Source organism: Bos mutus, chromosome 15 (assembly GCF_027580195.1).
Source record: "Bos mutus isolate GX-2022 chromosome 15, NWIPB_WYAK_1.1, whole genome shotgun sequence".
Lineage (NCBI taxonomy): Eukaryota > Metazoa > Chordata > Mammalia > Artiodactyla > Bovidae > Bos > Bos mutus.
In genome coordinates, this window is record NC_091631.1 from 61,590,816 (window position 1) to 61,616,820 (window position 26,005).

Sequence of the window (26,005 nt, forward strand, 5' to 3'; positions counted from 1 at the left end):
GTTGAAGCCTAGCTTGAAGGATTTTGAGCATTACCTCACTAGCATGTGAAATGAGTGCAATTGTGTGGTAGTTTGAACATTCTTTGGTATTGCCTTTCTTTGGGATTGGATTGAAAACTGACCTTTTCTGGTCCTGTGACCACTGCTAAGTTTTCCAAATTTGCTGGCTTAATGAGTGCAGCACTTTAAAAGCATCATCTTTTAGGATTTGCAATAACTCAGCTGGAATTCCATCATCTCCACTAGCTTTGTTTGTAGCAATGCTTCCTAAGGGCCACTTGACTTCACACTCCAGAATGTCTGGCTCTAAATCAATGACCACACCATCGTGGTTATCCAGGTCATTAAGACCTTTTTTGTGTAGTTCTGTGTATTCTTGCCACCTCTCCTTAATCTCTTTTGCTTTTCTTTGGCCCTTACTGTTTCTGTCCTTATTATGCCCATCTTCGCAGAACAAGTTCCCTTGATATTTCCAGTTTTTTTCAAGAGATCTCTAGTCTTTTCCATTCTATTGCTTTGCTCTATTTCTTTGCATTGTGCATTTAAGAAGGCCTTTTTATCTCCCCTTGCTTTTTTCTGGAACTCTGCATTCAGTTGGGTATATCTTTCCCTTTCCCCCTTGCCTTTCACCTTTCTTCTTTTTATAGCTATTTTTAAAGCCTCCTCAGACAACCACTTTGCCTTCTTGCATTTCTTTTTTTGTGGGGATGATTTTTGTCACTGACTCTTATACATTGTTAGGAACCTCTGTCCATAGTTCTTTAGGCACTCTGTCTATCAGATCTAATCCCTTGAATCTGTTCGTCACCTGCAGTGTATAATTATAAAGGATTTGATTTATTCTTATCTGAATGGCCTAGTGGTTTTCCCTACTTTCTTCAATTTAAGTCTGAATTTGGCAATAAGGAGTTCGTGATCTGAGTCACAGTCAGCTCCTGGTCTTGTTTTTGCTGACTGTATAGAGCTTCTCCATCTTCAGCTGCAAAGAATATAATCAATTCGATTTTGGTATTGACCATTTGGTGACATCCATGTGTAGAGTCATCTCTTCTGTTGTTGGAAGAGGGTGTTTGCTATGACCAGTGTTCTCTTGGCAAAACTCTGCTTGCTTTTGCCCTGCTTCACTTTGTACTCCAAGATTGAACTTGCCTGTTATTCTGGGTATCTCTTGACTTCCTACTTTTGCATTCCAATCCCTGATGATGAAAAGGACATTTTGTTGGCTGTTAGTTCTAGAAGGCCTTGCAGGTCTTCAGAGAACAGTTCAACTTCAACTTCTTCAGGATCAGTGGCTGGGGCATAGACTTGGATTGCTGTGATTTTGAATGGTTTGCTTGAGGAACAAACTGCTATCATTCTGTTATTTTTGAGGTTGCACCCAAGTATTGCATTTTGCACTCTGCTATTCACTTTGAGGAGTACTCCATTTCTTCTAAGGGATTCTTGTCCACAGTAGTATATAGAATGGTCATCTGAATTAAATTTGCCCATTCCTGTCCATTTTAGTTCACTGATTCCTAAGATGCTGATACTCACTCTTGTCATCTCCTGCTTGACCATGTCCAATTTACCTTGATTTACCAGCCTAACATTCCAGTTTCCTATGCAGTATTGTTCTTTTGGACTTTACTTTCACCACAGACACGTTCATAGCTGAGTGTCATTCCTGCTTTGCCTGGTCACTTCAGTCTTTCTGGAGTTACTAGTACTTGCCCTCTGCTCTTCCCCAGTAGCATACTGGACATCTTCCAACCTGGATGGCATATCTTCAGTGTCCTATCTTTTTGCCTTTTCATACTGCTCATGCGCTTCTCATGGCAAGAATACTTGGATGGTTTGTCATTCAAACCTCCAGTAGACCACATTTTGTCAGAACGCTTCAGTATAACCCATCTGTCTTGGTGGCCCTGCAAGTCATGGCTCATAGCTTTATTAACTCATGCAAGCCCCTTTGCCATGATAAGGCTGTGATCCGTGAAGGTATGGTAATGTCTAGAATTCCTTGATCCATGCTTTTTGACTTGATGAAACTATTTCATTAGAAAGCCTTAAGCATTTGGTGGGCATTCTCCCTACAACCTTCCTAGCACCAATTATATCCTTTCCCCAGCTCCAAATCTCCCTCTATTACTCTGCCTTAAGGATGAGACTTGGAAACGTTGGTACTAGTGAGCCCATGTGGCTGCAGAACTAAGAGGCATTCTTCCATCAACTTAGCAGAAAAAAAGCTGAGATTTTGTTGTATTCTTATTTTTATTTTTCAGTTTTCCCCAAACCCCAATAAATAGATAGTACTTTTGTTGTCAGAGAAAATGTTACTTTTAAAATTGTAGGCAGCTCTGTGTGTGAACGTTATTAATAGGTACCATTTATTGAGCATCAACCTTTTTACCTGCTTTATGTGTATTTTCGCAGCAATTTTTTAGATAATCATATAAGGCTGGATCTATTACTATCCTTGTTTTTATAAAAACAACAACAACAACAAAAACTAGCATTCGGAGAGTTTAAGTGACTGTTCTAATTTGTATTCTGTAATTGTGTATTCAGGGTGAACCAAAAGGTAATTTCCTACCTAGATTTGCAACACTATTCACTGGACAATTAGTATAGTGAAAACTGAAATGAACAATTGTGTGAGCTCCTGGTAACTCCCTTCTCAGAGTTTTCCATCTCTTGTTTACTAATAAAGGCCTGTCTGTTGAAAGAGAAGATACCTCTGAGAAAAACCTATCTAAAATCTACAGAGATGATTTTAAATGGCTTACTGCAGGCATAAGTGACTTTAGGTATCAAAAATTCAGAAATTCAAGCAAGTATGTGATCTGTACTTCTCTTGGCTGGATGAAGTAAGTGTCAGTGAAGAGAAAAAACAAACAAACAAAACCAAGCCTTCTGTTGGAGATTTGGCCAAGAGATTGGAGAAAACAGGAGACAATGAAAGATTTCAAAAGATCATTGCTATCTATCTAGCTGCTACTAATAGTAGCAGTTTTTAAATAAAAAACCAAACTGATAGGCCTTTCTAGCTGAAAGGCTGGGCAGGAGGTTGTCAGGTTTACCAGATACTAAGGATGAGAACAGCTGTTTGGAGCTGGCTGAGCCCATAAAACAACCCATTTAGAATTACTTTTACTTTACTATACAATATTTACTAAGCACTAAATTTATAGTTCCATAGAAACTGCCTGTATGGTTTCCAAGGCAACCTCAATGCCTTATAAATTTCTCAGTATAAAACCTCAATATAAAAATTTCTCCATCATATGCCTCCTTATGCCATAACCCAGGGCTGAAACATGCCTGGGTGTTGATGTCCACAGTGGCCATTCGAGGTTCTGAACACAACTCCTACTCTCTATCTATCCTTTGCTCTGGCTATCTTATCTAGTCTCAGGATTTTGGCAATCATCTTTAAGCAGATGACTGCCAAATCTACTTCTCCATCCCTGTGTCAAGAATTCCCAATCCCACATTTTTCACTTTTGCTCAGTATCTCCACATGGATAAATTGCAAGTAGCTCAAACTCTAAGTCTAAAACTGAACTCTGGATCTTTTTTAAAAGCCTTATGATTCCCCTATAATCAAAAAGACTACTCTCCTTTAAGATACTTCTCGTGACACCTTGCATCATCTTTGGCCTCTTTCTTCTTAACTCCAATATTTAATGAGTTACCAAGTCCAACTGTTATCTTTGGACTCCCATCCTTCTTCCTATCCCCACTTCCACCACTTAGTTCTGATCCTCCTTCCCCTTTCGTCTGCATCCGCATTCTGATCCAACAGGGCCTCTTGCCACCACCCTCCCTCTACTTTTTCTTACCAACTGCTGCCAGAATCATCATCCCAAGGTTCAATTTCAACTTTATCATTGTCATCCTTAAAACCTGCATTGACTACTCATTGCTTGCACAGTAGAGTCCAGATTTTTCAGCATGGCAGTCATCATCAGGGTTCAGCCTTCTTTACTCTATGTTCCACGTCCTACCTCAGGGGTTTTTCAACCTTTACAATTATTGTCCCCCAAGGGGTCTTTTAAGGTTTTCTTTTTTCTTAATCTTCCCTCTCATGACATTTTAATGCTATAGCCATACTGTCTGTTTATGAACTGGGTGTGTCTCTGTACCTTACATTTTAAAAGTAAGATGTTTCTGCCCTCTAAGAACCAATTATTGCTCCACTAGGACAATATTGTTCCTATTTAGAATGCATACTCTAACCAAAATACATCATTTTCCAATCTCTGAATATGCCCCTGTTTTTTCTAGCTTCCAAATTTTTACTCACTTTGGCCATTAGCCAAAAGAGTTGAGGGACTATGAGAAGATTCCTAGAATCTACTTCTGGTATTCGGTGCCCTGCTCCCCTAGCCTGGAATAGTCACACATCTCCCCCACTACCCTCCATTTCTTCTTACTGAAATATGACCCTTCATGTTGTAACCCAAATACCATTTCCTCCCCCTGAAGCACTCAGTTGGAACTGACTTCTTCCTTCTGTGCTGTAATAGGACTTACTTTATACATCTATTATGTTCTTCTTTGTTATGGAGTCATTTTTCCATTTGTGCTATCTCCTTCACTGTATTATAAACTTCCTAAAGACAAGGATTATCTTCTTCACAGTGTATATTGTTGTTCAGTTGCTCAGTCATGTACAACTCATTGCAACCCCATGGACTGCAGCAGCACGCCAGGCTTCCCTACCCTTCTCTATCTCCCGGAGTCTGCTCAAACTCACATCCATTGTTGACGATGCCATCCAACCATCTCATCCTCTGTAGCCCCCTTCTTCTCCTGCCCAGCTGGAATTCTATCACCTTCACTAGCTTTGTTCATTAGTAACGCTTCCTAAGGCCCACTTGACTTCATACTCCAGGATGTCTGGCTCTAGGTCAGTGACGACACCATCGTTGCTGTCCAGGTCATTAAGACCTTTTTTGTATAGTTATTCTACATATTCTGGCCACCTCTTCTTAATTTCTTCTGCTTCTGTTAGGTCCTTGCATTTTCTGTTTTTTATTCTGCCCATCTTTGCATGAAATGTTCCCTTGGTATCTCTAATTTTCTTGAAAAGATCGCTATTTTTCCCATTCTATTGTTTTCTTCCATTTCATTCCTCTTAAGCATTGTTTACTTAAGAAGGCCTTTTTCTCTCATCTTGTTATTCTTTGGAACTCTACATTCAGATGGGTATATCTTTCCTTTTCTCCTTTGCCTTTTGCTTCTCTTCTCAGCTATTTGTAAGGCCTCCTAAGACAAACATTTTGCCTTGTTGCATTTTTTTTCCCCTTGGGGATGGTTTTGATCACAGCCTCTGTCCATAGTTCTTCAGGCACTCTATCAGATCTAATCCCTTGAATCTATTTGTCACTTCCACTGTATAATCATAAGGGATTTAAGTCATATGTGAATGATAGTTTTCCCTACTTTCAATTTAAGTAAAAATGAAATTCAAGTTGACTGCAAATTCAAAATAAGAATCTCCTTATTGCAAAATTCAAAGTGTATGGTGCTTCCTTATAGTAGGTGGAAATCAATTAATTGCTACACCAGGAACAAACAGCCTGTGCCCACATTTTAAAAGTCCTATAATTATGCTGAATAAATGAACACACTAAAGAGGAGAAAATATGGACATCATGAAGGAGACACATTCCTAAACCATCATTAATGCAGAGATTATTTATAAAGGAGTTCTGTGAGTTGTACATTAGTGAGCTGAATTAGTTCCTGCTTCATAGAAGTAACAGATAGACACCCACGAAAATTTATTTAAATGGTGACTTGCCTAGACATATCTTAAATAAGGTGAGGCCAAAACATAAATAACCATTTCTGACATGTTTTTGTTACAGATACAAAATCTTTATTATGGTTTTTGCCATGAAAAGGGATGATGCACATGGAAGCAAATTTAAATGTTAGTAACCATCACCACGACATAAGAAGCGACCAAATTAAGGCTTTGGAGCAGTAAAGTTGATCTCATGAAGTTACTGTGTGCAAAGTGAAGCCAAAGAAACAAACTGTTTTCTGAAACAGATTTGATCATTTTAAAAGTGTATATTTTTGAATATATTTAGAAATTTCCATCAGATCTTGGAATAATGCTTTCTAGGGAAAGGTATTTCTGTGGTTTCATAGGATTACATTTTACTCTAGTTGAGGATTAAGATGTTTTAAAGTGGCACTTTTATTACTTCCCTGAAACTTTTTATTAGGAAGTTTATCAAATCTTATAGAAAACTACAAACAGGTGCTTTTTAACCATCCTTTCGGTATGTCCTCTCCTGAAATACCATAAACAGTTTTGATTTTTCCAAAGTCTGAGAATGACTTTGTGAAACAATGAGTTGCAGGTATCGGCAAACCCTTGTGGGCTGAACCCAGAAGGGTTCTTCTGGGTCTTTCTAAAAGGAATAACCCTTCTGCCAGTTCTAAAGCTCCTAAGTGAAGTGAAGTCGCTCAGTCGCGCCCGACTCTTTGCCACCCGCAATTCTATTTCCTATGGGCTCTTTATTAGAAACGAGAATTAGTCGTGAAACTCTCTTTTTCACGCCTACTAGTCAAGTTCAAGTTTTGTGGGCAAACAACAACAGCCAAAATAAATACGCTGGAGCCAACACTCAAGCCTCCACCCCACTTCGGGGCTAAATTATGTGTAGGCTTGTTAGTTAAACAAGTTTGATACCAGGTGGAGGAGGGAAAGGGAGGAGCGCGGAACGGCCCGCCCCTTCGGGATGGGATTGGTTCCCTCTCTCCCTCAGCGGTTCATTTTGCATCTCGGTTGGATACGCTGAGAGAAATATGTCATTAAGGTGTCATCAAAATTAGTCCTGTAGGTGTGGGCTGCTCCCTAGGTTTTAGATTTTCAAAGGGACGGGCTTCATTGGCTCTGGAATCAAGTACCTGAAACTGGTCTTCTGTAGCTTGAGAAATGTCATTGTAACAGGAGGCGCCAAGGAGCTTAAGGGTAATGCACACACAGTAGAGAAAATGACGAAAGTTCCTCAGGGGTTTGATTGCAGTTTCCTAAACGATGAAGAAGCCAGGAAGATCCTTCAGGTGCTGGAAAGAAATGAGGAGCTCCAGAGAGCAGAGAAGGAGAGGATCAGGTACCGAGCTAACTCTTTGTTCCCCCGGGTCTGGTGCACAGTTGAGGGGGGCGTCCGTGGCGTCCACCGAGCCCGGCGGGCGCGGAGCTTTCGCCGGGCACCTGTCTGAAGCTCGGGGACGTGCAGCCTCCGCCCGGGGCGCGCGGCGCGGCAGGGGGAAATCTGAAGAACCTTGAAGGCCTGGCGAGTGCTCTTTCCAGACGCCGCCTCCCGGGCATGCTGCTCGGCGAGCTCCGCTCCCGCCGCGGGGGGCGCGCCCCTGCCCTCGGCGCGCGGCCGGGCCCCTCGGCGCGGTTCTCTCCGCGTGGGTCCCGCGCGGCTGCCCCGCCCCTCGACCGCGACACGTGGGCAGCAGTCGCTGCTTACGGTCCGTCCGAGGGTGGGGGCAGGTCGGTCAGGTGTCCTCCAAGCCGCCGCGTGGCGTGGGCAGGGCGGACCCGTGAGACTGGGCGGGGAGCGAGGTCTTGGCCGGCGCGGAACCACGTGCTTGTAGAGTCCTCCGGGTCGTCCACTCTCGCCGCACACACTCTTGGAGAAACTTCCCCTCTCCACCCACCGGGGCAGTCAGCGAGGCCCAGGAGAACTGGCACCTCACTGAAGGTCAAGTGTTTCCCGCCTCAAGAGCTGGATGGAGTTCGAGAAACTAGCCAAAGGGTGTGGAGTGAACTTAGCTGGAACTGGGGACGCTTGGGGTCGCTAGAATGGTGTGATCCCCTCGTGTGTGGTGCTTGGGGAAGATGAGTTGCTGCAGACCATCACCCTTCACCTTATTGTGCGGTGTTACAGGTGAGGGATTAGTTACCAGGGAATGAAATCCGGAGATAGTTGCCTGAGATGTAAAGTAACCAATTTTTTTCTGCTGGGGAAGTGTGGGATAAGTCCTGGAATCAATTAAAGACTTTCTCATCTGTCTTGGATTAAACCCACCCAAGGCCTTCTCCAGTGGACTATGGAAGAAAATTCAAAGTATCAGTCTCGGACCAAAAAGTGTGGCATTGATTGGAATTTAGAAAGCCGTTTTGTTTGTGAACAACTTGGTGGTGGTCTAAGTTCTGTGTTGCCACTTTCTTCCAGGCATCACACTTACCCACCCACCAACACCCCAGCAAAAAAACCTCCAAAGATACTCTTCACATAGGGAAACCCTTGCTGGTTTTTTAGAAGCAATTAGAATACACTGGGCCCAAAGCCCTGTCTTCACCAGATATGGCTAAGCCCACCCCCAGACCCCAGAAATGACTCCTGTGGGGAGAAACGAACATTTGAAGTTTAAGGATGTGTATTTCATACCATCATAATCTGCCATTAGAAAAACAGGCTCTATCATTTCCTCAAACTGCAGAAGTGTGCCCTCCTGAGCCCAGTATATCCATATACACACACACACACACACGCTTATACCCACATGTGGGCACATGCAGTGTACACAGGCACACCTAACCTTGGAAAGGAGAGCTTTAGAACTGCACACAGTTTTGTTTTGTTTTTTTAACACATACTCCAAAAGGACTAAGAAACTGGTTGCTCTTAGTGTGTGTTCTTGGAAGTGTTTGTTGTTTCTGGAAAGGACTGGACTTCTTAAGTGGACCCAGTATATTTGGGGGGAAAGTGAGGGTAGAATTAGGAAAAGGGTAGCTTCCATTGAAGATGTTATCAACATCCTGCTAACTGTTCATGAAGTATAGTTTTTAGAAATAGTAATGTCATTTATTTTAAAATTCAAGGAAATTTTGACTTTTTGTATTTGACCTGATGCTTGCCTTATTGTATTTTCTCTGTAGCAGCCTATGGTGCCCATAGCAGCTGACTTTAGAGGGAAGTGGAATTACACTTGGGTGGCAAAGGCCCTTAGGCTAGGCCTTAGAAGGAAGCCTAAAACACACTTCATGGCACTCATATCCTAACTGGAACATCAGCAGAAAAAGCCATAATGCAAAGACAAAATCAGTACTGTTAACTACTAAACAAAATTTGAAAAATAATAATAATAAATAATTAAATGACACCATTAAAACAGAAAAATAATTTAATGAAAGCAGACACTTGAGCCCAATGCTCGAGGCAATTATTTCTAGTATTTTATTTTCCCCTAGTTGATTCCTGTGTCCCATTGTCAAATACCTATCATTGGATAGCAGTCTCCATGGGACTGCTCTGCTAATGAGCTCGCATGCATCAGTTTTAGTAGCGGATACTGGCATGCAGAAAAGCCCTGCAATGACATATCAACTTGGTTCTTCTACTCAATTTTTTATCATCACATTTTCCTAATCGAAAGTCAAGACACATGACATATAAATCAAGGTTATTATTTGGGAGAAAGTACAACAGTCCCAAGAGATGCTCAGAGGCCTTTTTAACTATACTGAGGAACAGTCTCCAGATCTCTTGACCAGGACAAAAAGAGCAGGGGTTAAATGTTGAAGCTTGGAATGTTTGCTGGTTGAGGCCTATCTATGATAGCATTGAGCTATCTACAAGACAACTAAGAAGTATCCTACAGTTAGAAATACAGGACTACAGTATCATGCAAGGCCAGAGGTATCCAGAGGTGGATCTTAATGGCATAGAACTAGCTGAGTTCACTGTGCAGGAGATTGTAGCCCCACCTACAGAAGTGAGCTTCCCCTGATCTTCCTTCATTGGTACCAGAACTCTCTGACTCTGCCTTACTGGGGAAGTATTTGCATTAAATATTATAATGTTTCAAATATATGAAGAGTTTATTCAAATTTTTAAGAAAACATGAAGATTCAAGTTGTTAAATAGGCAAAACATAGAAATAAGTCATTTATACTACTGTTTGGAATATATCCAAACAGTAAACAAAACATATGGGAAAATGTTCATCCTAACAGCAATTTTAAAAAAAGAAAATTGAAGTAATCTCATGATACCGTGTTGCACCTTTAAAAATAACAGAAAAGACTTGGTGAAGTGAAATGGATACATTCTGCTTGTTGTTAGTGGCATTCGAAATTGAATACTATCGTTTTGGTGAACAATATGCCAATACCTATGAAGACATGACTTGCTGTTGACCTAGTCATCCAATTCTTGGATGTTTCTCATTAGTAGGAGATTGAGGTGGAAGATGACCACACGAACATTTATTAAATGCTTCCTTTTAGGTAATAATAGTTATTATTGTGATAATAATAATAATAGCTAACATTTATTGGTCTCTTACTATATACTAGGCACTGTATTAAACATGTTATACATATTTAATTAATCCTCTCAATAACCTCAGGTACACACTTAATTCCATTTCACAAAGCTGGAAACAACTTAAAACATAGCATATGTTATGTTATATTAGAGGAAAAACAGCACATATACTCTCAGATATTGCAGTTTTACCTGTAAGCAAAAGAGTGGGAATTTTCAAATCTAAGTAAGAGTGCAGTCATTACAAAGGACAGTTGTGAAGACATCATTATGTCCCATCCAGTGTGATATTTTAGTTCAATATTTCTGACTACCTTGGTTGTTTTGTATGCACCTCAAGCTTTTCATGGATGCAATGGTGGAAAAAATGTATGAGACATTGTTCTGTGAAAAAGCAGAACACAAAATACTGCTTATGTTATTATTTCAGTTTCTTCTGGGCATCTGGGCACGTGCTTAGCAACTAGAAGAAAATAAGTAAAAATTTGTTCATCTCCTTTCTGTGACTCTCTAGGGCCTGCCATAGCTCTTGGCCTATGGGGAACATTCAGTAAATGTTTGCTGAAAGGTGTGGGCTTGCCTGACAGCTGGGGGCTGGGCTCCACTGCCCTCAAGCCCAACAATGCCAAGATGGGAAGGCAGACCTGCGGGTAAGGATGCAAGAATCCTGGGCACATGCCACCTGGCTCTGGGAAGGCAGATGAGGGGAAGGGTGTAGGATTTCATGGCTTAAAGGAGAGGGAGGCCCTAGTCACAAGGTTCCTGTCTGTATAGCCCCTTGTAAATACTTGATGAAGGAATTAATGGTCTGCTCTGGCTGGAGTCAGAGGTTTCTGCAGTCCCTTGCTTTTCTTCCCATTTCTCAGTCTCTGTTTCACCTTCTTTTCATTGCCCAGTACCCTCTGCAGGATGGGATTTCTCCCTCCTGAACCCTGTCATGGACTACAATCACTCTGTTACATGTGTCCTCTTCAATCCTGTGAGTTTGGGATCTGAGCTACAGAAATTCTCTGAGATCCCATAATAGAAGTGAAAATTACAACTTAAATTCCAGTCTGTCAGTTACACTTCATTTTGGATTGTGGAAAGGTTTTTTTTCCTGGAAGTATTAACTTGGGTATGACTTTTTGGGCCTGGTACAGTCTGTGGTTCTAGCTGCAGTGAAGAGAAATGGCTGAGAGTTTAAATCACGATTGGCAAGTGAAAAATTTCCCCTTACTGCTCTCACACCTTGGAGAAAATATACATCTGTGTGTATACATACATAAATATACATATATATACACATAAATATGATACATAGAATAAAATGTGAAAAGCATCTTACACTTTACAAAAGTCTTTGGAAAACCCAACTACCTATCACCCTCACCATGCCCATCTCATAAGTGTGACTGAAAGTACTAAGAGATTATATCAAGTAGTCAGCACACTGAAGAGACAACAATAACCAAAATGTGTGTTTTTTTTCTATTGCAGAAAACTTACAAAGTATACGATGTTATAGCACCTGATGTAATTAAGTTTCAAAAATGGCATATCCAGATTTAGACTATCTTTGCCCAGTGGCAAGATTGCAGCCCAGGATGGTTTTCCCATGCTTAGCTGTTTCAGTTGATTTACACTAGTGTACCTGAGCTGTGGCTCAGTCTTGAGGAGGTCTGTATATATCAAAGTGGTGAAGTAATTGATAGCTGGTGGCAACTGTAGCGTCCTGCTGAGATTAAAAGCCAGATACACAGGTCTCCTGTCTCTTAGGCTTTCTGCCTGCTTTCTCCTCTCGCAGCAGGTAAAATCTGCCTCTGACAAGGGCAGACTCAAGAAACATTGAATACCTATTTATGGGGCATCTGTTATGTGCCAGACACTGTGCTGACCTTGAGGATACAGCAAAGAAATTCTGCTGCAAATGGCTTCAGTCTATGAAAGTTTTTGGTTGGTGGTAAACCCTGTAAGATGAAGAGTTCATATATATGTAGCTTGCTCTCATGGAGCCCTGCATGGCTGAGGAAGGGACCATGAGAACTGCATGGAGGTCACAGGGATGCCCTATAGGCTGGAGTGTTCTGATAATGTAACAAAGAATGGGATCAACATCATGGATCTCTGAGGTGTCTGTACTTTTCAATAACATCCAGTTTAGTTAATTCCTTTAAATTGAGAGGAAAGCTTTCTCTCAAGCAAATTCTCCTGTCTAATTGCTCCTTAGATTGGTCTCTGTGGGCAATACATGTGGAACTACTATACTATTATAGTTCCACACCTAATCTGTAAAAATAATTAAAAGAGTTAATGCTCAGAATAACCAAACAAGGTGAGTTTACAGCTTATTGTACAAGTGAGTTTGTTTTAGTGACCTTAGGAATTATTGACCTTTCATAATTTTTACTTTTTGAGTTTTTTTTAAAAATATAGCCAAACTGAAAATATATTAAGTAGATCAAAAGTTAGATGTGGGTCTTTTCAACTGAGAGTGGAAAAAAAGTTGAGACACTTAAGAGAGATGAAAGAATATGCTTGGCTGCATTTCGTTCTTACAATGAAGAGGGCTGAAATGCAGCCATGTGGGAAGTCTGCTTGAGAAAGTGGTATTGGCAGATAATGACAGGAGCCTGGTAAATAAGGGCTTTCCTGGTGGCTCAGCAGTAAAGAATCTGCCTGCCAAAGTAGGAGACATGGTTTCAATCCCTGGGTCAGGAAGATCCCCTGGAGAAGGAAATGGTAACCCACTCCAGTATTCTTGCCTGGAAAATCCCACGGGCAGAGGAGCCTGGTGGGCTACAGTCCATGGGGTCGCAAAAGAATCAGACGTTACTTGGCAACTAAACAACAACAACAAATCCCAAGGTTGACGATTAGTGCCCTAGTTAGGTTTTGTGACATTATAACTCTTAAAGTTAGTTTTTATCCTCATCCTAAACTAATAAAGCAGGTATTTTTTTTTCAAAAGCTAACAAAAACAGCAACAGTAATAATAGCTCATATTTAATTGAGTACTTGCTCTGTGCTAAACTCTTCATATGCATTATCTCCTTTAATTATTTTTACAACAATCTGATGAATTGAGGGATATTTTTAGTCTCCATTCAGAAGAAGTTTAGGGAGGATAAGTAACTTGATTGAGATAATATTGCTAAGAAGCACTGAATTTGTGGACTCCATCAGCACTTAAATCACTGTGCAGTACTGCTTTCTACAATGAAGTTGAAGTGATTATCCTCACATTGTCACGTAGCTTGTAACAGAACCAGCACTGAGGTCTTTGCACTTACAGATCTTGCTATTCATTGACCATGAAAATAGAGAACATACAATTCTAGGTAATCATGTGTCCTTGAAAGCAATGGCACCCCACTCCAGTGGGAAGTCCCACTCCTGGGAAGTCCCATGGATGGAGGAGCCTGGTGGGCTGCCGTCTATGGGGTCACACATAATTGGACACGACTGAAGCGACTTAGCAGCAGCAGGACTTATAGCCCCCCAAACAGCCTCTCAGATAACTCTGAAGAACTTCTATGGAGAAGCATGGTTTTCAACACAGTTTTGTGTATTTTCAGAGCAAAGAACATCAAACAAGTCAAGGATACATTCCTTCAAGTTAAAAAAAAAAAAAGAAAATAGATCAGCATGTACATAGCAAGTCAGTACAGCCTTAGCACCTGGGAAAGGAGTCTTATCATTTAAATAGTACTAGTTTTGGTATCCCAGGAAGAGAAGCATTTAATCTTTATTTTTAACATGCACATTCTTTACTTTTGCACATTCTGCCCTTTTCTTTAATAATTAAAGCAGATATACAATGTCTGTACACACAGACTGTTTTAGTTAGCACAAAGTTCAAGTTTACTCATGTATAAGCCAGAATGACTTCCCCGTACCTCAGTATGTGAAATTTTCTCTTATCACTGTTTGCTTTTTTAAAAAGTATATATGCATTTTGTAAGGATATACTGTAAACTACTAAGATGGTTATCTCTTGGGTGTGATATTTATAGGAACTCTAACCATTTTATTATTATTTTATTCCTTAAAATTATTATAGATTTTTTTTATTATTTCTTTTGATAATAAAGAAATGCAAGAGATACAAAATAACTGTCTTTTCCTTCATAAGTATGACTTTAAATATCTGAATTTTTTCTGCCCTTTTCATGATAATGTTTTATACATTTTGTAATGTTAATGTATTCATGGGTAAGTTCATTTCTGTACATCAGTCTCGAGTTCCTGTGGTCAAGGATTGTCTCAGGGATGAGAGCCTCATACACCTAGTAGGTACTCAATTCCTAATTAAGTGAACCTTAACTTACTTCTGTGAGGGAACACAAAGTGAGAGAAGGATAGATCTGGGGATACGACATGAAGGGCAAAGAAGGTCAAGTTAAGGTTAGTCAGAAAATATTTTTCTTCCTATTAACATATTTGAGTTTTAAAACTGAGCTAAGTTGGCTAAGAGCCTTGCTGAAGCAACTCGGGTCTGTTTTTCCACAGTTAGTTACTGCACAGGCCATAATATTGAGAGCCTTAGGCTCGCTTCACTTTGCCCAGGAATGTTTCCTTACTGGCCTTGCCAGTGGCCCTATCTAAAGGCTGTACTCAAAACACCAACTTGGCATACCACAGGAGCCAGCTTTCTCATTCCTCTGTGTGTTAGACTTTCTAGTGATGAAAGAGGAAATTAGGGGCTACAGCGACACCGAACTCACCACTTTCCAAAGAAAGGCTGTGGTGTTTTATATTTATATCAAGTTTGCCTTGGTTTCAACTTTAAAACAACACATGGAGTGGCAGTGGAGGAGGGAGCGGTCTGATCTGAGCTGGGAGAGGGTAACCTGGCAACCACTGCTCTGTTCTGCAGATCTGCGGTAAAGAGCTGGCCTCCAGGTGTCAGGAATGGCGCGCCCTCTGAAGGCGCTTGAGTAGACTCTGTCCCAGGGCTCTCCCAGGAACTCTGCTGGTTCCAGGGCTGGTGGCACTGTAACTCCAGTCTTCACATGGCATTCTCACTGTGTGTGCATCTGCCTCTGCTGTCTAAATTTTGCCCTCTTCATAAGGACACCAATCATTACTGAATTAGAGCCCACACTAAAGACCTCATTTTAGCTTGATTACCTTTGTAAAGACCTTGTCTCCAAATAAGGTATTAAGGGTTAGGACTCCAACATATCTTTTTTGGAGGACACAATTTAATACAAAACAGTACAGGTTGTTCTCTATTTTAAAATAAATTACTGTAAACCACTATATCAACAATCTAAAGAAGAAACACATGTGATCATATCAATTGATGCAGAAAGGGCTTTGAAAAAAAAACTCTTGGCAAGGAAGAAATAGACCCTGATAAAAGGCATCTACAAAAAATCTTTTAGCTAACATAATACCTAATGGTTTAAGACTACTTTCCCCCTTAAGATTGAAAACAAGACAAGATGTACAATCAATCTTACTGTTCCTACTTAAGATCATAGTTGAGGTCCTAGCCAGGCAAGGAAGTAAATGATACACATATCAGAAAGGAAGAAATAAAACTATCCATATTTGCTAATGACATGATTGTTTACAAAGAAAAAAATCTACCAAAAGGAAAAAAATCCTAGAACTAATAAGTGACTTTAACAAGGTGGTAGGATACAAGATTAATATATAAAAACCTATTGTATTACCATATACTAATAATGAACAATTAGAAATCTAATTTTTATGGAAGAACAAAGGAACTGAATAGACAAAGCAATTTTGAAAAAAAAATTGGAAAGAATCACACTAATTGATTTTAAGACTTACTATAAAGTCATAGTAATCAAGATAGCATAGTATTTGTGAAGGGGAAAATTTATATGATTTAATGGAACAGAATATAGTCCAGAAATAGAGCCCCAAAATATAGCCAACTGATTTTTTTCACAAAGGTATGAAAGCAATTCAATGAAGGATAGTCTTTTTCAACAAATGGTGTTGGAATACTTGGACACAAGGCCAAAAAAAATCTCATCACTTCAAAATTAAACTCATTAAATAGTTACTCTTTGAAAGATAAATACCATATGCTATCATTTATATGTAGAATCTAAAATATGACACAAGTGAACTTATCTATGAAACAGACTCACAGGCATAAAGAACAGACTTGTGATTGTGTTGCCACGGGGGAGAGGGGTGGGGGCGGGATGAACTGGGAGTTTCAGATTAGCATATGCAAATTTATATGTATGGAATGGATAAACAGCAAGGTCCTACAGTATAGCACAGGCAACTGTATTCAATAAACTGTGATAAACCATAATGGAAAAGAATATGAAAAATAATGAATTGCTTTGGTATATTAACAGCAGAATTAACACAACATTGTAAATCAACTATACTTCAATGAAATTAATTTTTTTTAAAGTTATTCTTTATTCCTGCTCCCTCCAATTGCTGGCAGCCACCAATCAGCTTTCTGTCTATATGTATCTACCTCTACTGGACATTTCATATAATAGAACGTTCCATGTGATATGTTGGAGAAGGTGATGGCACCCCACTCCAGTACTCTTACCTGGAAAATCCCATGGATGGAGGGCCTGGTGGGCTAAGAGTCAGACACGACTGAGCGACTTCCCTTTCACTTTTCACTTTAATGCTTTGGAGAAGGAAATGGCAACCCACTCCAGTGTTCTTGCCTGGAGAATCCCAGGGACGGTGGAGCCTGGTGGGCTGCCGTCTATGGGGTCACACAGAGTCGGACACAACTGAAGTGACTTAGCAACAAATGTGATATGTAACCTTTGGTGCCCACTTTACTCAGCATGTTTTGATGTCTGTCTTCCTTGTAGCATCTATCTGTACTTCATTCTTTTTTAAAATTGTTCTGAATGATATTTCATTATATGTATATACCACAATTTGTTTATTCATTCTTCATAAACATTTGGGTTGTTTCCACTTTTGTCTATTGTGAATAGTGCTGCTATGAACGTTTATCTACAAGGATTTTGAGTACTTGTTCTCCTTTCTTTTGGGTGTATACCCAGGAGTGGAATTACTGTGACATTTGTTAATTCTGGGTTTAACTTTTTAGGAACCATCAAAACTATTTTCATCCACACTCACTTTCATATAATTGTAATAGTATTATGTATATTTTTATGTGTAATATCTGACATAAAAATAACCCCTTCAAATGTAAGACTCTTAGTCAACATTTTTTGTGGCTGTATACTATTCTTCTACGTGTATTTTATAATTTAATTAATCATTCCAATATTTTAGGTACTTCAATTTTCTCTTATTCTTTTTTGTTTCTCGTTATTGTTAACAAGTTCAAGCTCATACTGATTACTATACTGCAGGCCTATAAATTGAGAGATGAGTTGTTGGGGCTACTTTACTTAGAAAGCCAGCAGATCAAGAAGATGATGGACTAGTACCCCAAAGAATCATCTTACCTGAGTTAGAATTCAGGCTTCTTTTATATCTGGAGGGGAGGGGATGTGGCTGGTTGTTGCAGACTTCTTGATGCCAGAATTCTTTGTTTTTGCATCTGTACATTTAGGTGTGATCACAATGTTCTTACAAACCTCCAACAAGACAAATATTATTCTCTGTTCTGCAGCTTTTTATCTCTATATGAGTGGGGAAAGTGTTATGCCTTTAAAGATAAGAGTCTTGAGAAGGGGCTATCCTGTATATTTCAAGTTACAGGCAACATTATTTTACAAATGGCTCAGAACCAGCATAACTAAGCACAAGCAACAGAGCACAAAGATTAGAGATAAAGGAATAGATTCAATATGGAGTCAGGTTTGTCATGCTGTGTTACAGTATGTTAAATAATGTCATTACAAAATTTGTGCTTACATCCTTAATTCAATTAGAAGTGTGTCGCTCAGATAAATTATGGGCTTCCCTGGTAGCTCAGCTGGTAAAAAATCCACCTGCAATACAGGAGACCATGGTTCGATTTCTGGGTTGGGAAGTTCCCCTGGAGAAGGGATAGGCTACCCATTCCAGTATTCTTGGGCTTCCCTTATAGCTCAAATGGTAAAGAATCTGCCTGCAATGCGGGAGACCTGGGTCTTGTATTCTTGCCTGGAGAATCCCCATGGACAGAGGAGACTGGAGGGCTACTGTCTGTGGGGCAAAGAGTCAGACACAACTGAGCGACTAAGCACAGCCAGGTAAATTCCACAGTGTAGAATCATTATTCTATAATATAAATATTTTCTAAATTCTTGTTATATGTTGGGAAATGATTTCCAAAAAGTTCTACCAAATTGTACTTTGACTTGCAGCAGAAACTGTCCTTCCCAGGACTGAATTGTATTATTATTTTTAATCTTTGCTAATTTTGTAGGCTAAAAATTCTTATACTAGATTTAATTTCTGAAACTGTGGTTATAATGAATTTGAACTTTTTTCAAATGTTTACTATTAATTTACATTTCATAATTTATGAATTATCTATTTATACCTTTGCCTATTTGTATTTCAGAATTTATACTCAGAATGCTTCTTGTCACAAATAACAAATCTAATCATGGCTTTAATCCATTGGGAATAAATTGTTTGGAAATAACAAGGTATCTGGAAATAGGTCTGCTAGCTGGTTTAGTGGTTTAGGATGTCAGTTTGGTCCCTTTGTAATGAAAGATGGCTACAACTGCTCCAAACATCACATCCATGTTTAAGGTGGGAGAGAGGGGATAAAGGTGCAGCCAACTACATCTGTCCATTCGATTATGAAAGTGAAAGCTTTGCTGAATACTATCCCGCACACCTCCCCTTAACTCTCATTGACCAAATCCAGGTCATAAAGCCACTGGTTGCTTCAAGGGAATTGAAAATCAAGGAGTCGGATTTAAATGTTAGACTTAAATCATTTGTGATCCATCCTCTAGGACTGCACATTTTGATGCCACAACAAAATTAAAAAGTGGGGAAACTAGGGGAATGGATTCTAGAAAGCAAACACCACTATGACACAGAGTCTTAATGGGGTTTTTTCTTATTGCTTTATATGTTTCTCTATACATGAAGGAAATTGACTTTTGTCCTATTTATGACAAATATGGAGAAGGAAATGGCAACCCACTCCAGTATTCTTGCCTGGAGAATCCCAGGGACAGAGGAGCCTGGTGGGCTGCCATCTAAGGGGTCGAACAGAGTCGAACACGACTGAAGTGACTTAGCAGCAGCAGCAGCAGCAGCATGACAAATATATTTCACAGATTTCATTGCACTTAATTTCTACCTATCTAAGAAAAGGATTTTTAAAAATCTTTATATAATAAAATATAACCAGTCAGTCCTAGAGGAAATCAACCCTGAATATTCATTTGAAGGACTGGTGGTGCTGAAGCTGAAGCTCCAATACTTTGGCCACCTGATGTGAAGAGCTGACTCATTGGAAAAGAGCCTGATGCTGGGAAAGATTGAGGGCAGGAGAAGTGGGCAACAGAGGATGAGATGGATGGATGGCATCATTGACTCAATGGACATGAGTTTGAGCAAACTTTGGCAGATAGTGAAAGACAAGGAAGCCTGGCATGCTAAAGTTTGTGGGGTTGGACAGGACTGAGTGACTGAAGAACAATTAAGTTTACATTTTTTTCTTTTTGTTTTTTTAGAAGCAGGCGGGGTTAGCCAAGCCCTACAGATTATGATCCTTCAAGAGAAACTGGGACCTTGGCAGACCTGTCTGGGGATTTGGAAACCTGGGAGAAACAGTCCCTACCGGAAGTTCTTCATAAGGCAGAGGGAGGAGGAGAAATACCCTGACTTTTCCCTTCTAGACTTCCAGTTCCTGCCAGTGCCTGGCTGAAGCCAGCTGGAAGTCTTTAACTTCTAGTTGAGCGTGAGAAATGTACTTATAGGGGTCATCTCCCAACAGCGCAGAGCAGGGAAAGAAATTTCTTGTCCTCTTCTTTTGTCTTCCATCCCAGTTGCCCTCTTCTATCATCCTGTATATTCTGCTTTTTCTCACTTCCCAGCCTTATATTGCTAAGGCTCTGTTTCCCTGCCAGAAAATTCCCTTCAGTTTTCTTTCTGATTATCCTGCACTCACTGTTCATGCCCCGTCTGCCCTTTCACAGTTTCTGTCTCTTGCTTCAGCATCTTTTGGGAGTTGCCCTGTTCTTCTCTTGCTTCTCTGTGCTTCTGCTTCTCCCCATCCTTCTGGGTGCCATGGTCAGTCTCCAACACGCTCAGGTTAGTCAGGGTCTTTGGATGGAAAGGAGGAGTCACTCAGGGCCCCTTAGATAGAGAGGGCTTTGCCCAAAGGTTACATGTGGGCTGAATCTGGAATTTGAAGGATTTGGGAAACCAAGGCAACTCTAGGGACCAGCTATGCTGCTTGCCTCTCAGAGCCTGTCCTTCTTCTAGGATGTCTTTGATTCCCTCATCCAGCACTTGATGCTGTGCATTTTCAACTGGCTGACTCTACACATTCTCTGGTCAGATTCTGATGTTCATGGCCATTATGGCAGGTCACCTGATGCACCTCTAGCCTGCCTGTGAATGGGCTGCCATAGGATCAGGAATCCAACCTGTGGCACCTCCTAGGGAAAACTTATTGCTGGATTTCCTAAGTGGGAGCTGTAGACCATTCCAGTTCAGCTCAAGGTGATAAAATGTCGACTTGGTAGGTACTAAGATTCACCTGTCTGGAGGGGGTTGCACCTGGGTTCTCTGTACTCACTCTGTCTCCTCTCTGTGTGCCTACCTGGGCACTAAGATACATTCGATGTGTCTGCTTGGCTTCTGTGATGACAAGTCTTGAACTGTAGGCTCTGCCAAGGCAGAGATTCTCAACCCTGGCTGAAATGACAGCCACCTGGGGAACTCTCAAAGCACCTGATGCCATGTCCCACCCTGACATTCCAGCCAAATTGGTCTGTGATCAGGGAGGCATATATGTTTTTCAGAGCTTCCAGATGACTCTAATATGCATAAGAGATCCCATCTTGGTTGCCAGGACATTATGTTGTGACTTCACCTGTCACCTCTTCTGTACAAGCCACTCCTTGACATAAGTTGAGGGACTGTTGATTTCTCAGGAAGTCCTGTGGTTTGGGAGGGGAAAGCCTGGAGTCTTGGAGGGCTATGCCTGACAAATGTAAAAAGCCTCATTTCTAGTACTTTCCCACTTAAAAATTACTTGGCAGGATCAAAAGGACCTTCTGTCCCTGAAGCTGTTTAGTCTGACAGTTGGAAGAATTTCTTTTTCACTTTCTGCTGTTTTTGTTTTCTTTTACTGCCCACTGTGTGGTTACACAATACAAATGCTATAATATTCAGGAGCTGATTAGCTCCTGGCTGTGAACTCCCTTCCCTGAACCAAGCCCTGGTCATACTTCACATTGATTGTTGAGTGGTTATGTTCAACATGAGAATAGGACATAGTTAAAGAAGGACAACACGGAAGTCCGAAGAGTTTCTGAAAAGGTAAAGCATCCTGCTATCACTACAAGTTGGTCAAAAGAAAGAGGAAGGAATTAGATCTCTTTCTTTACTGATTCTGTGATTATTCAGGAATATGTGATTGATAACATTTTAAATGTATACAGTACTTTAAAGCTTCCCATACGCACCAGATTCTCTCAAATATCCTTGAAAGTAGAAAGATGGAGAAGGAAATGGCAACCCACTCCAGTATTCTTGTCTGGAAAATCCCATGGACAGAGGAGCCTGGTGGGCTACAGTTCATGGGGTCACTAAGAGTTGGACATGACTGAGCGACTGAGCACTAAGTAGAAACAGCAGATATCATTTCCTTATTTTCCCAGGTGAGATAGTATTATCCTTATTTTTCTCTTTTCTCAAAATATCTCAAGACCATAGCACCACCAAGGGTGGATGTGAGACTGGAACACAAGACTGTGCCCTCTGGCAGCTGTGCAATGTATCCTGTGGCTTTATGGGTGAACTGACCCAGACACTGAACAGTGGAGATGTGTGGATTCAAAGGGAAGTTAATGCCTTAGCTTTGAGGGAGTTAAATGGCCATTGAGAGAATGTGTGTGTTATGATCCTAGACTGTGATGATGTGTGCAGGTCAGTGTGGGACCCCTGTGATCCCCCTCACCCCCACCTCTACAGCCGCATCAAATAAACCCACAGTCTAGGTGAGACCCAAGTGCAGTCCATGTGACACAGCTTCTTGACAAGACCCCCACCCCCTTTTCTGCTGCCGATGGCTTGCTGCACTTCAGCCCCTCGATGACCCTCCCAGAGGTGGGGCTCTGAGACAGGCAGGAGTGACCGTGGGGCCAAGGAGTACAGCAGACAGAACCCCCAAAGGCTCCAGAGTGGCCTAAGGAACGTCCTAGGGGTCCCCATTAAATCCTCTAAACAGCCAGCATTTTGATTTAAACGATGTCAGAGCCCAGAGAGCAGCAAAGGTTTTTCTTTTCATTGGTCAGTTTTTAAATTGCAGAACTCTTTGTAGTCTGTTTTAAAATTTCTCTCATGTATTTTACATGTGGTCCTCTTCCTTTCTTCCCGATGCCATAAGGTAGATTCTCATGACTTTTGGATCATCCACACTTGAGTTGCTAAATCACTGCATTGGCACTTGAGCCTATACTTTGCAGCCCCCTTCAGGATCACTGAAGGCCAAGTGAGAACTCTGTCTGCTGAAAGTTGTCACCTCAGTAGCTGGTGTTGGGTCCTTCACTCCTCAGAGCAGAAGAATCGCTGGGGCTTGGCAAGGGGCCTGCTGATGATGGCCTTCTCAGTGAGGGAGTGGGTCAGGAGGGTCTGGCCTTCCCTGCACTGGGCCTGCTTGCTTGTGCTGTTAATGCAGGTTTCTGTGCCCGTTGCACAGTGAGGCCAAGCAGACTTTGGAGTTTGGAGCAGAGAAAGGTTTATTGCAAGACCAGGCAAGGAGATGGGTGGCTCATGCCCTAAAAACCCTGAACTCCACGATGGGCTTAGGCAAGGCACTTTTAAAAGCCAGGTGAGGGAGCAGAGTCTGTGATCAGCTTGTGCACAGTTCTCTGGCTGATGGACAGGTACCAGGGTGGTGTCACAGGGGTTAACATTGTCAGTCCTTAGGCTCCAAGAGACCTGGGGCTGTGTGCTGATGGTTGTCAAGTAGTTAACATCTTCTGTTTGTTGGAGAGGGGGAAGTTTTTTTTTTTTTTTATATCTGCAAAACAAATTAGGAAATGTGTATTAAATACTATCTAGGTACTTGAGAGAGGAGCTAGAGAAGGCCCCATGTCCTGGGAAGGCGCCATGGGGTCCTGCTTGGGTTTAGTGCCTCTTCTTCCTCAAGGACATCAGTTTCTCCCCTATTCTCAGCAACCTGCAACCTTGCACCCCACCAAACACTCTTAGTTGCAGGTTAGGCTATAGCACCGGCTGCACCAAAGACAACAGGAAAGGCCAATGAATTAGGTCATGTCTGTCTGTCCACAGCTGTTTAATTGCTTTGCAGCTGCAATCCAGGCAAAACTCTTTAAAAGGTTTATGAGTAACACATTCCCTCCAGGGTAGCTGTCTCCACCTTCAAAGCCACACAGTCCCCACCCTTACCTAGCTCTACTTTGCACTTTGTACAGCCAGTTCCCCTGAGCTCTGGCTCCAGCTGCTACTCCAGCTTTTTTCACTTCTTGTATCATCTTGAAACATCTTGTTCTGAGCCTCCCAGATCCTTAAGGAGAGTCAGGGGGAACAAAATGATACATTAATGTACATTTAAAAAAAAATTATAAGCAATTTTAAGTTGTCTAAAAGCCAAGGAAGTATTGTGTCACAATTTCCAAACAGTGCTGCAAAACAATTACAGTTTTATCATCAAAGTGCTTAAAGTGCTTTTCTCTCCTTACCTCATCGGAGCTTATCTCTGTTATGCTATAGACGCTTACAGGTAGCAATCCCTAAAGACGGATGATTCTACACCTCCAGGAGCCTAAGTCTCTTGGGCCAGATCCTCGTTACTCATTTGGATCTGCCTGCCTTCTTAGGAGATTGGTTGCCATCAGGGTTTTCTTTTTATTATTGTAGAGCAGACAACTGTCAAATTTAAGTGTTGAGGGTAGCATTGCAATTTCACCTCTTTCTCTTGGACCTGCCAGATATGACAAGCTTCTGTTAGCAACATTACGTCAACAGTCTTGGGAATATGTCGCTGCCTCAGGACTCTTCTCATAGCACCTCACAGCATCAGAACTCAGAGTCAGGTCCTCTGTGATCCTTTCAAGAGTGAAAGCCCCATAGAATAGAATTTTTTTCCCGGTGTGTTGACTCAACAACATGTCTGTTAGGTAGCAACAGTCATTTGTAGATTCAAGGGATTAGATCTGGTAGAAAGAGTGCCTGAAGAACTATGGATGGAGGTTTGTAACATTGTACAGGAGGCAGTGACCAAAACCATGCCAAAAAAAAAAAAAAAAAATGAAAAGAAGGTAAAGTGGTTGTCTGAGGAGGCCTTACCAATAGCTGAGAAAAGAAGAGAATCAGAAGGCAAAGGAGAAAGGGAAAGATATACCCAGCTGAATGCAGAGCTCCGAAGAATAGCAAGGAGAAATAAGAAAGCCTTCTTAAGTGAACAATGCAGAGAAATAAAGGAAAGCAATAGAATGGGAAAGACTAGAGATCTCTGCAAGAAAATTAGAGATACCAAGGGAACATTTCATGCAAAAATGGGCGCAATAAAGGACAGAATAGCAAGGACTTAACAGAAGGAGAAAAGAATAAAAAGAGGTGGCAAGAATACCCAAAAGGACTATACAAGAAAAGGCCTTAATGACCTGGATAAGCACATGGTCACTAACCTAGGCTAGACATCCTGGAGTGTGAAGTCGAGTGGGCCTTTAGGAAGCATTCATACGAACAAAGGCAATGGAGGTGATGGGCTTCGAGCTGAGCTATTTCAAATCCTAAAAGAGGATGCTGCTTAAGTTCTGCGCTCAATACACCAGTAGATTTGGAAAACTGCAGTGGCCACCAGACTGGAAAAAGCATTTTTGTTCCAATCCCAAAGAAAGGCAATGCCAAAGAATGTTCAAACTACCGTACAAATATGCTCATTTCAAATGCTAGCAAGGTAATGCTCAAAATCCTTCAAGCTAGGCTTAAACAGTATGTGAAGCGAGAACTTCTAGATGTACAAGCTAGATTTAGAAAAGGTAGAGAAACTAGAGATCAAATTGTCAACATCCACTGGATTGTAGAAAAAGCAAGGGAATTCCAGAAAAACATCTACTTCTGCTTCATTGACTACCCTAAAGCCTTTGACTGTGTGGATCACAACAAACTGTGGAAAATTCTTAAAGAGGTGGGAATACCAAACTACCTTACCTGCCTCCTGAGAAACCTGTATGCAGGTCAAGAAGCAACAGTTAGAACCAGACATGGAACAACAGACTCATTCAAAATTGGAAAAGGAGTACGTCAAGGCTGTATATTGTCACCTTGCTTATTTAAATCATATGCAGAGTACCTCATGTGAAATGCCAGGCTGGATGAATAACAAGCTGGAATGAAGATGGCCAGGAAAAATATCAACAACCTCAGATATGCAGATGACACCACTGTAATGGCAGAAAGTGAAGAGGAACTAAAGCTCTTCTTGATGAAGGTGAAAGAGGTGAGTGAAAAAGCTGGCTTAAAACTCAACATTCAAAAAACTCAGATCAAATCATCAGGTCCCATCACTTCATGGCAAATAGATGGGGAAACAGTGGAAACAGTGACAGACTTTATTTTCTTGGGCTCCAAAAGTCACTGCA

General features: G+C 41.1%; 1 protein-coding gene across 1 annotated transcript in view; it reads left to right on the forward strand.

Annotated features, from left to right (window-relative positions):
- Positions 1-5,977: 5,977 nt before the first annotated feature.
- The window catches only part of POGLUT3 (protein O-glucosyltransferase 3), a 147,076-nt gene continuing 127,048 nt past the window's right edge, over positions 5,978-26,005 (forward strand). Inside the window, exon 1 of the mRNA XM_070384256.1 lies at positions 5,978-7,118. Within this exon, the coding sequence (XP_070240357.1) occupies positions 7,000-7,118 (119 nt within the window). The 5' untranslated portion in view covers positions 5,978-6,999. The remainder of the gene's footprint in view (positions 7,119-26,005) is intronic.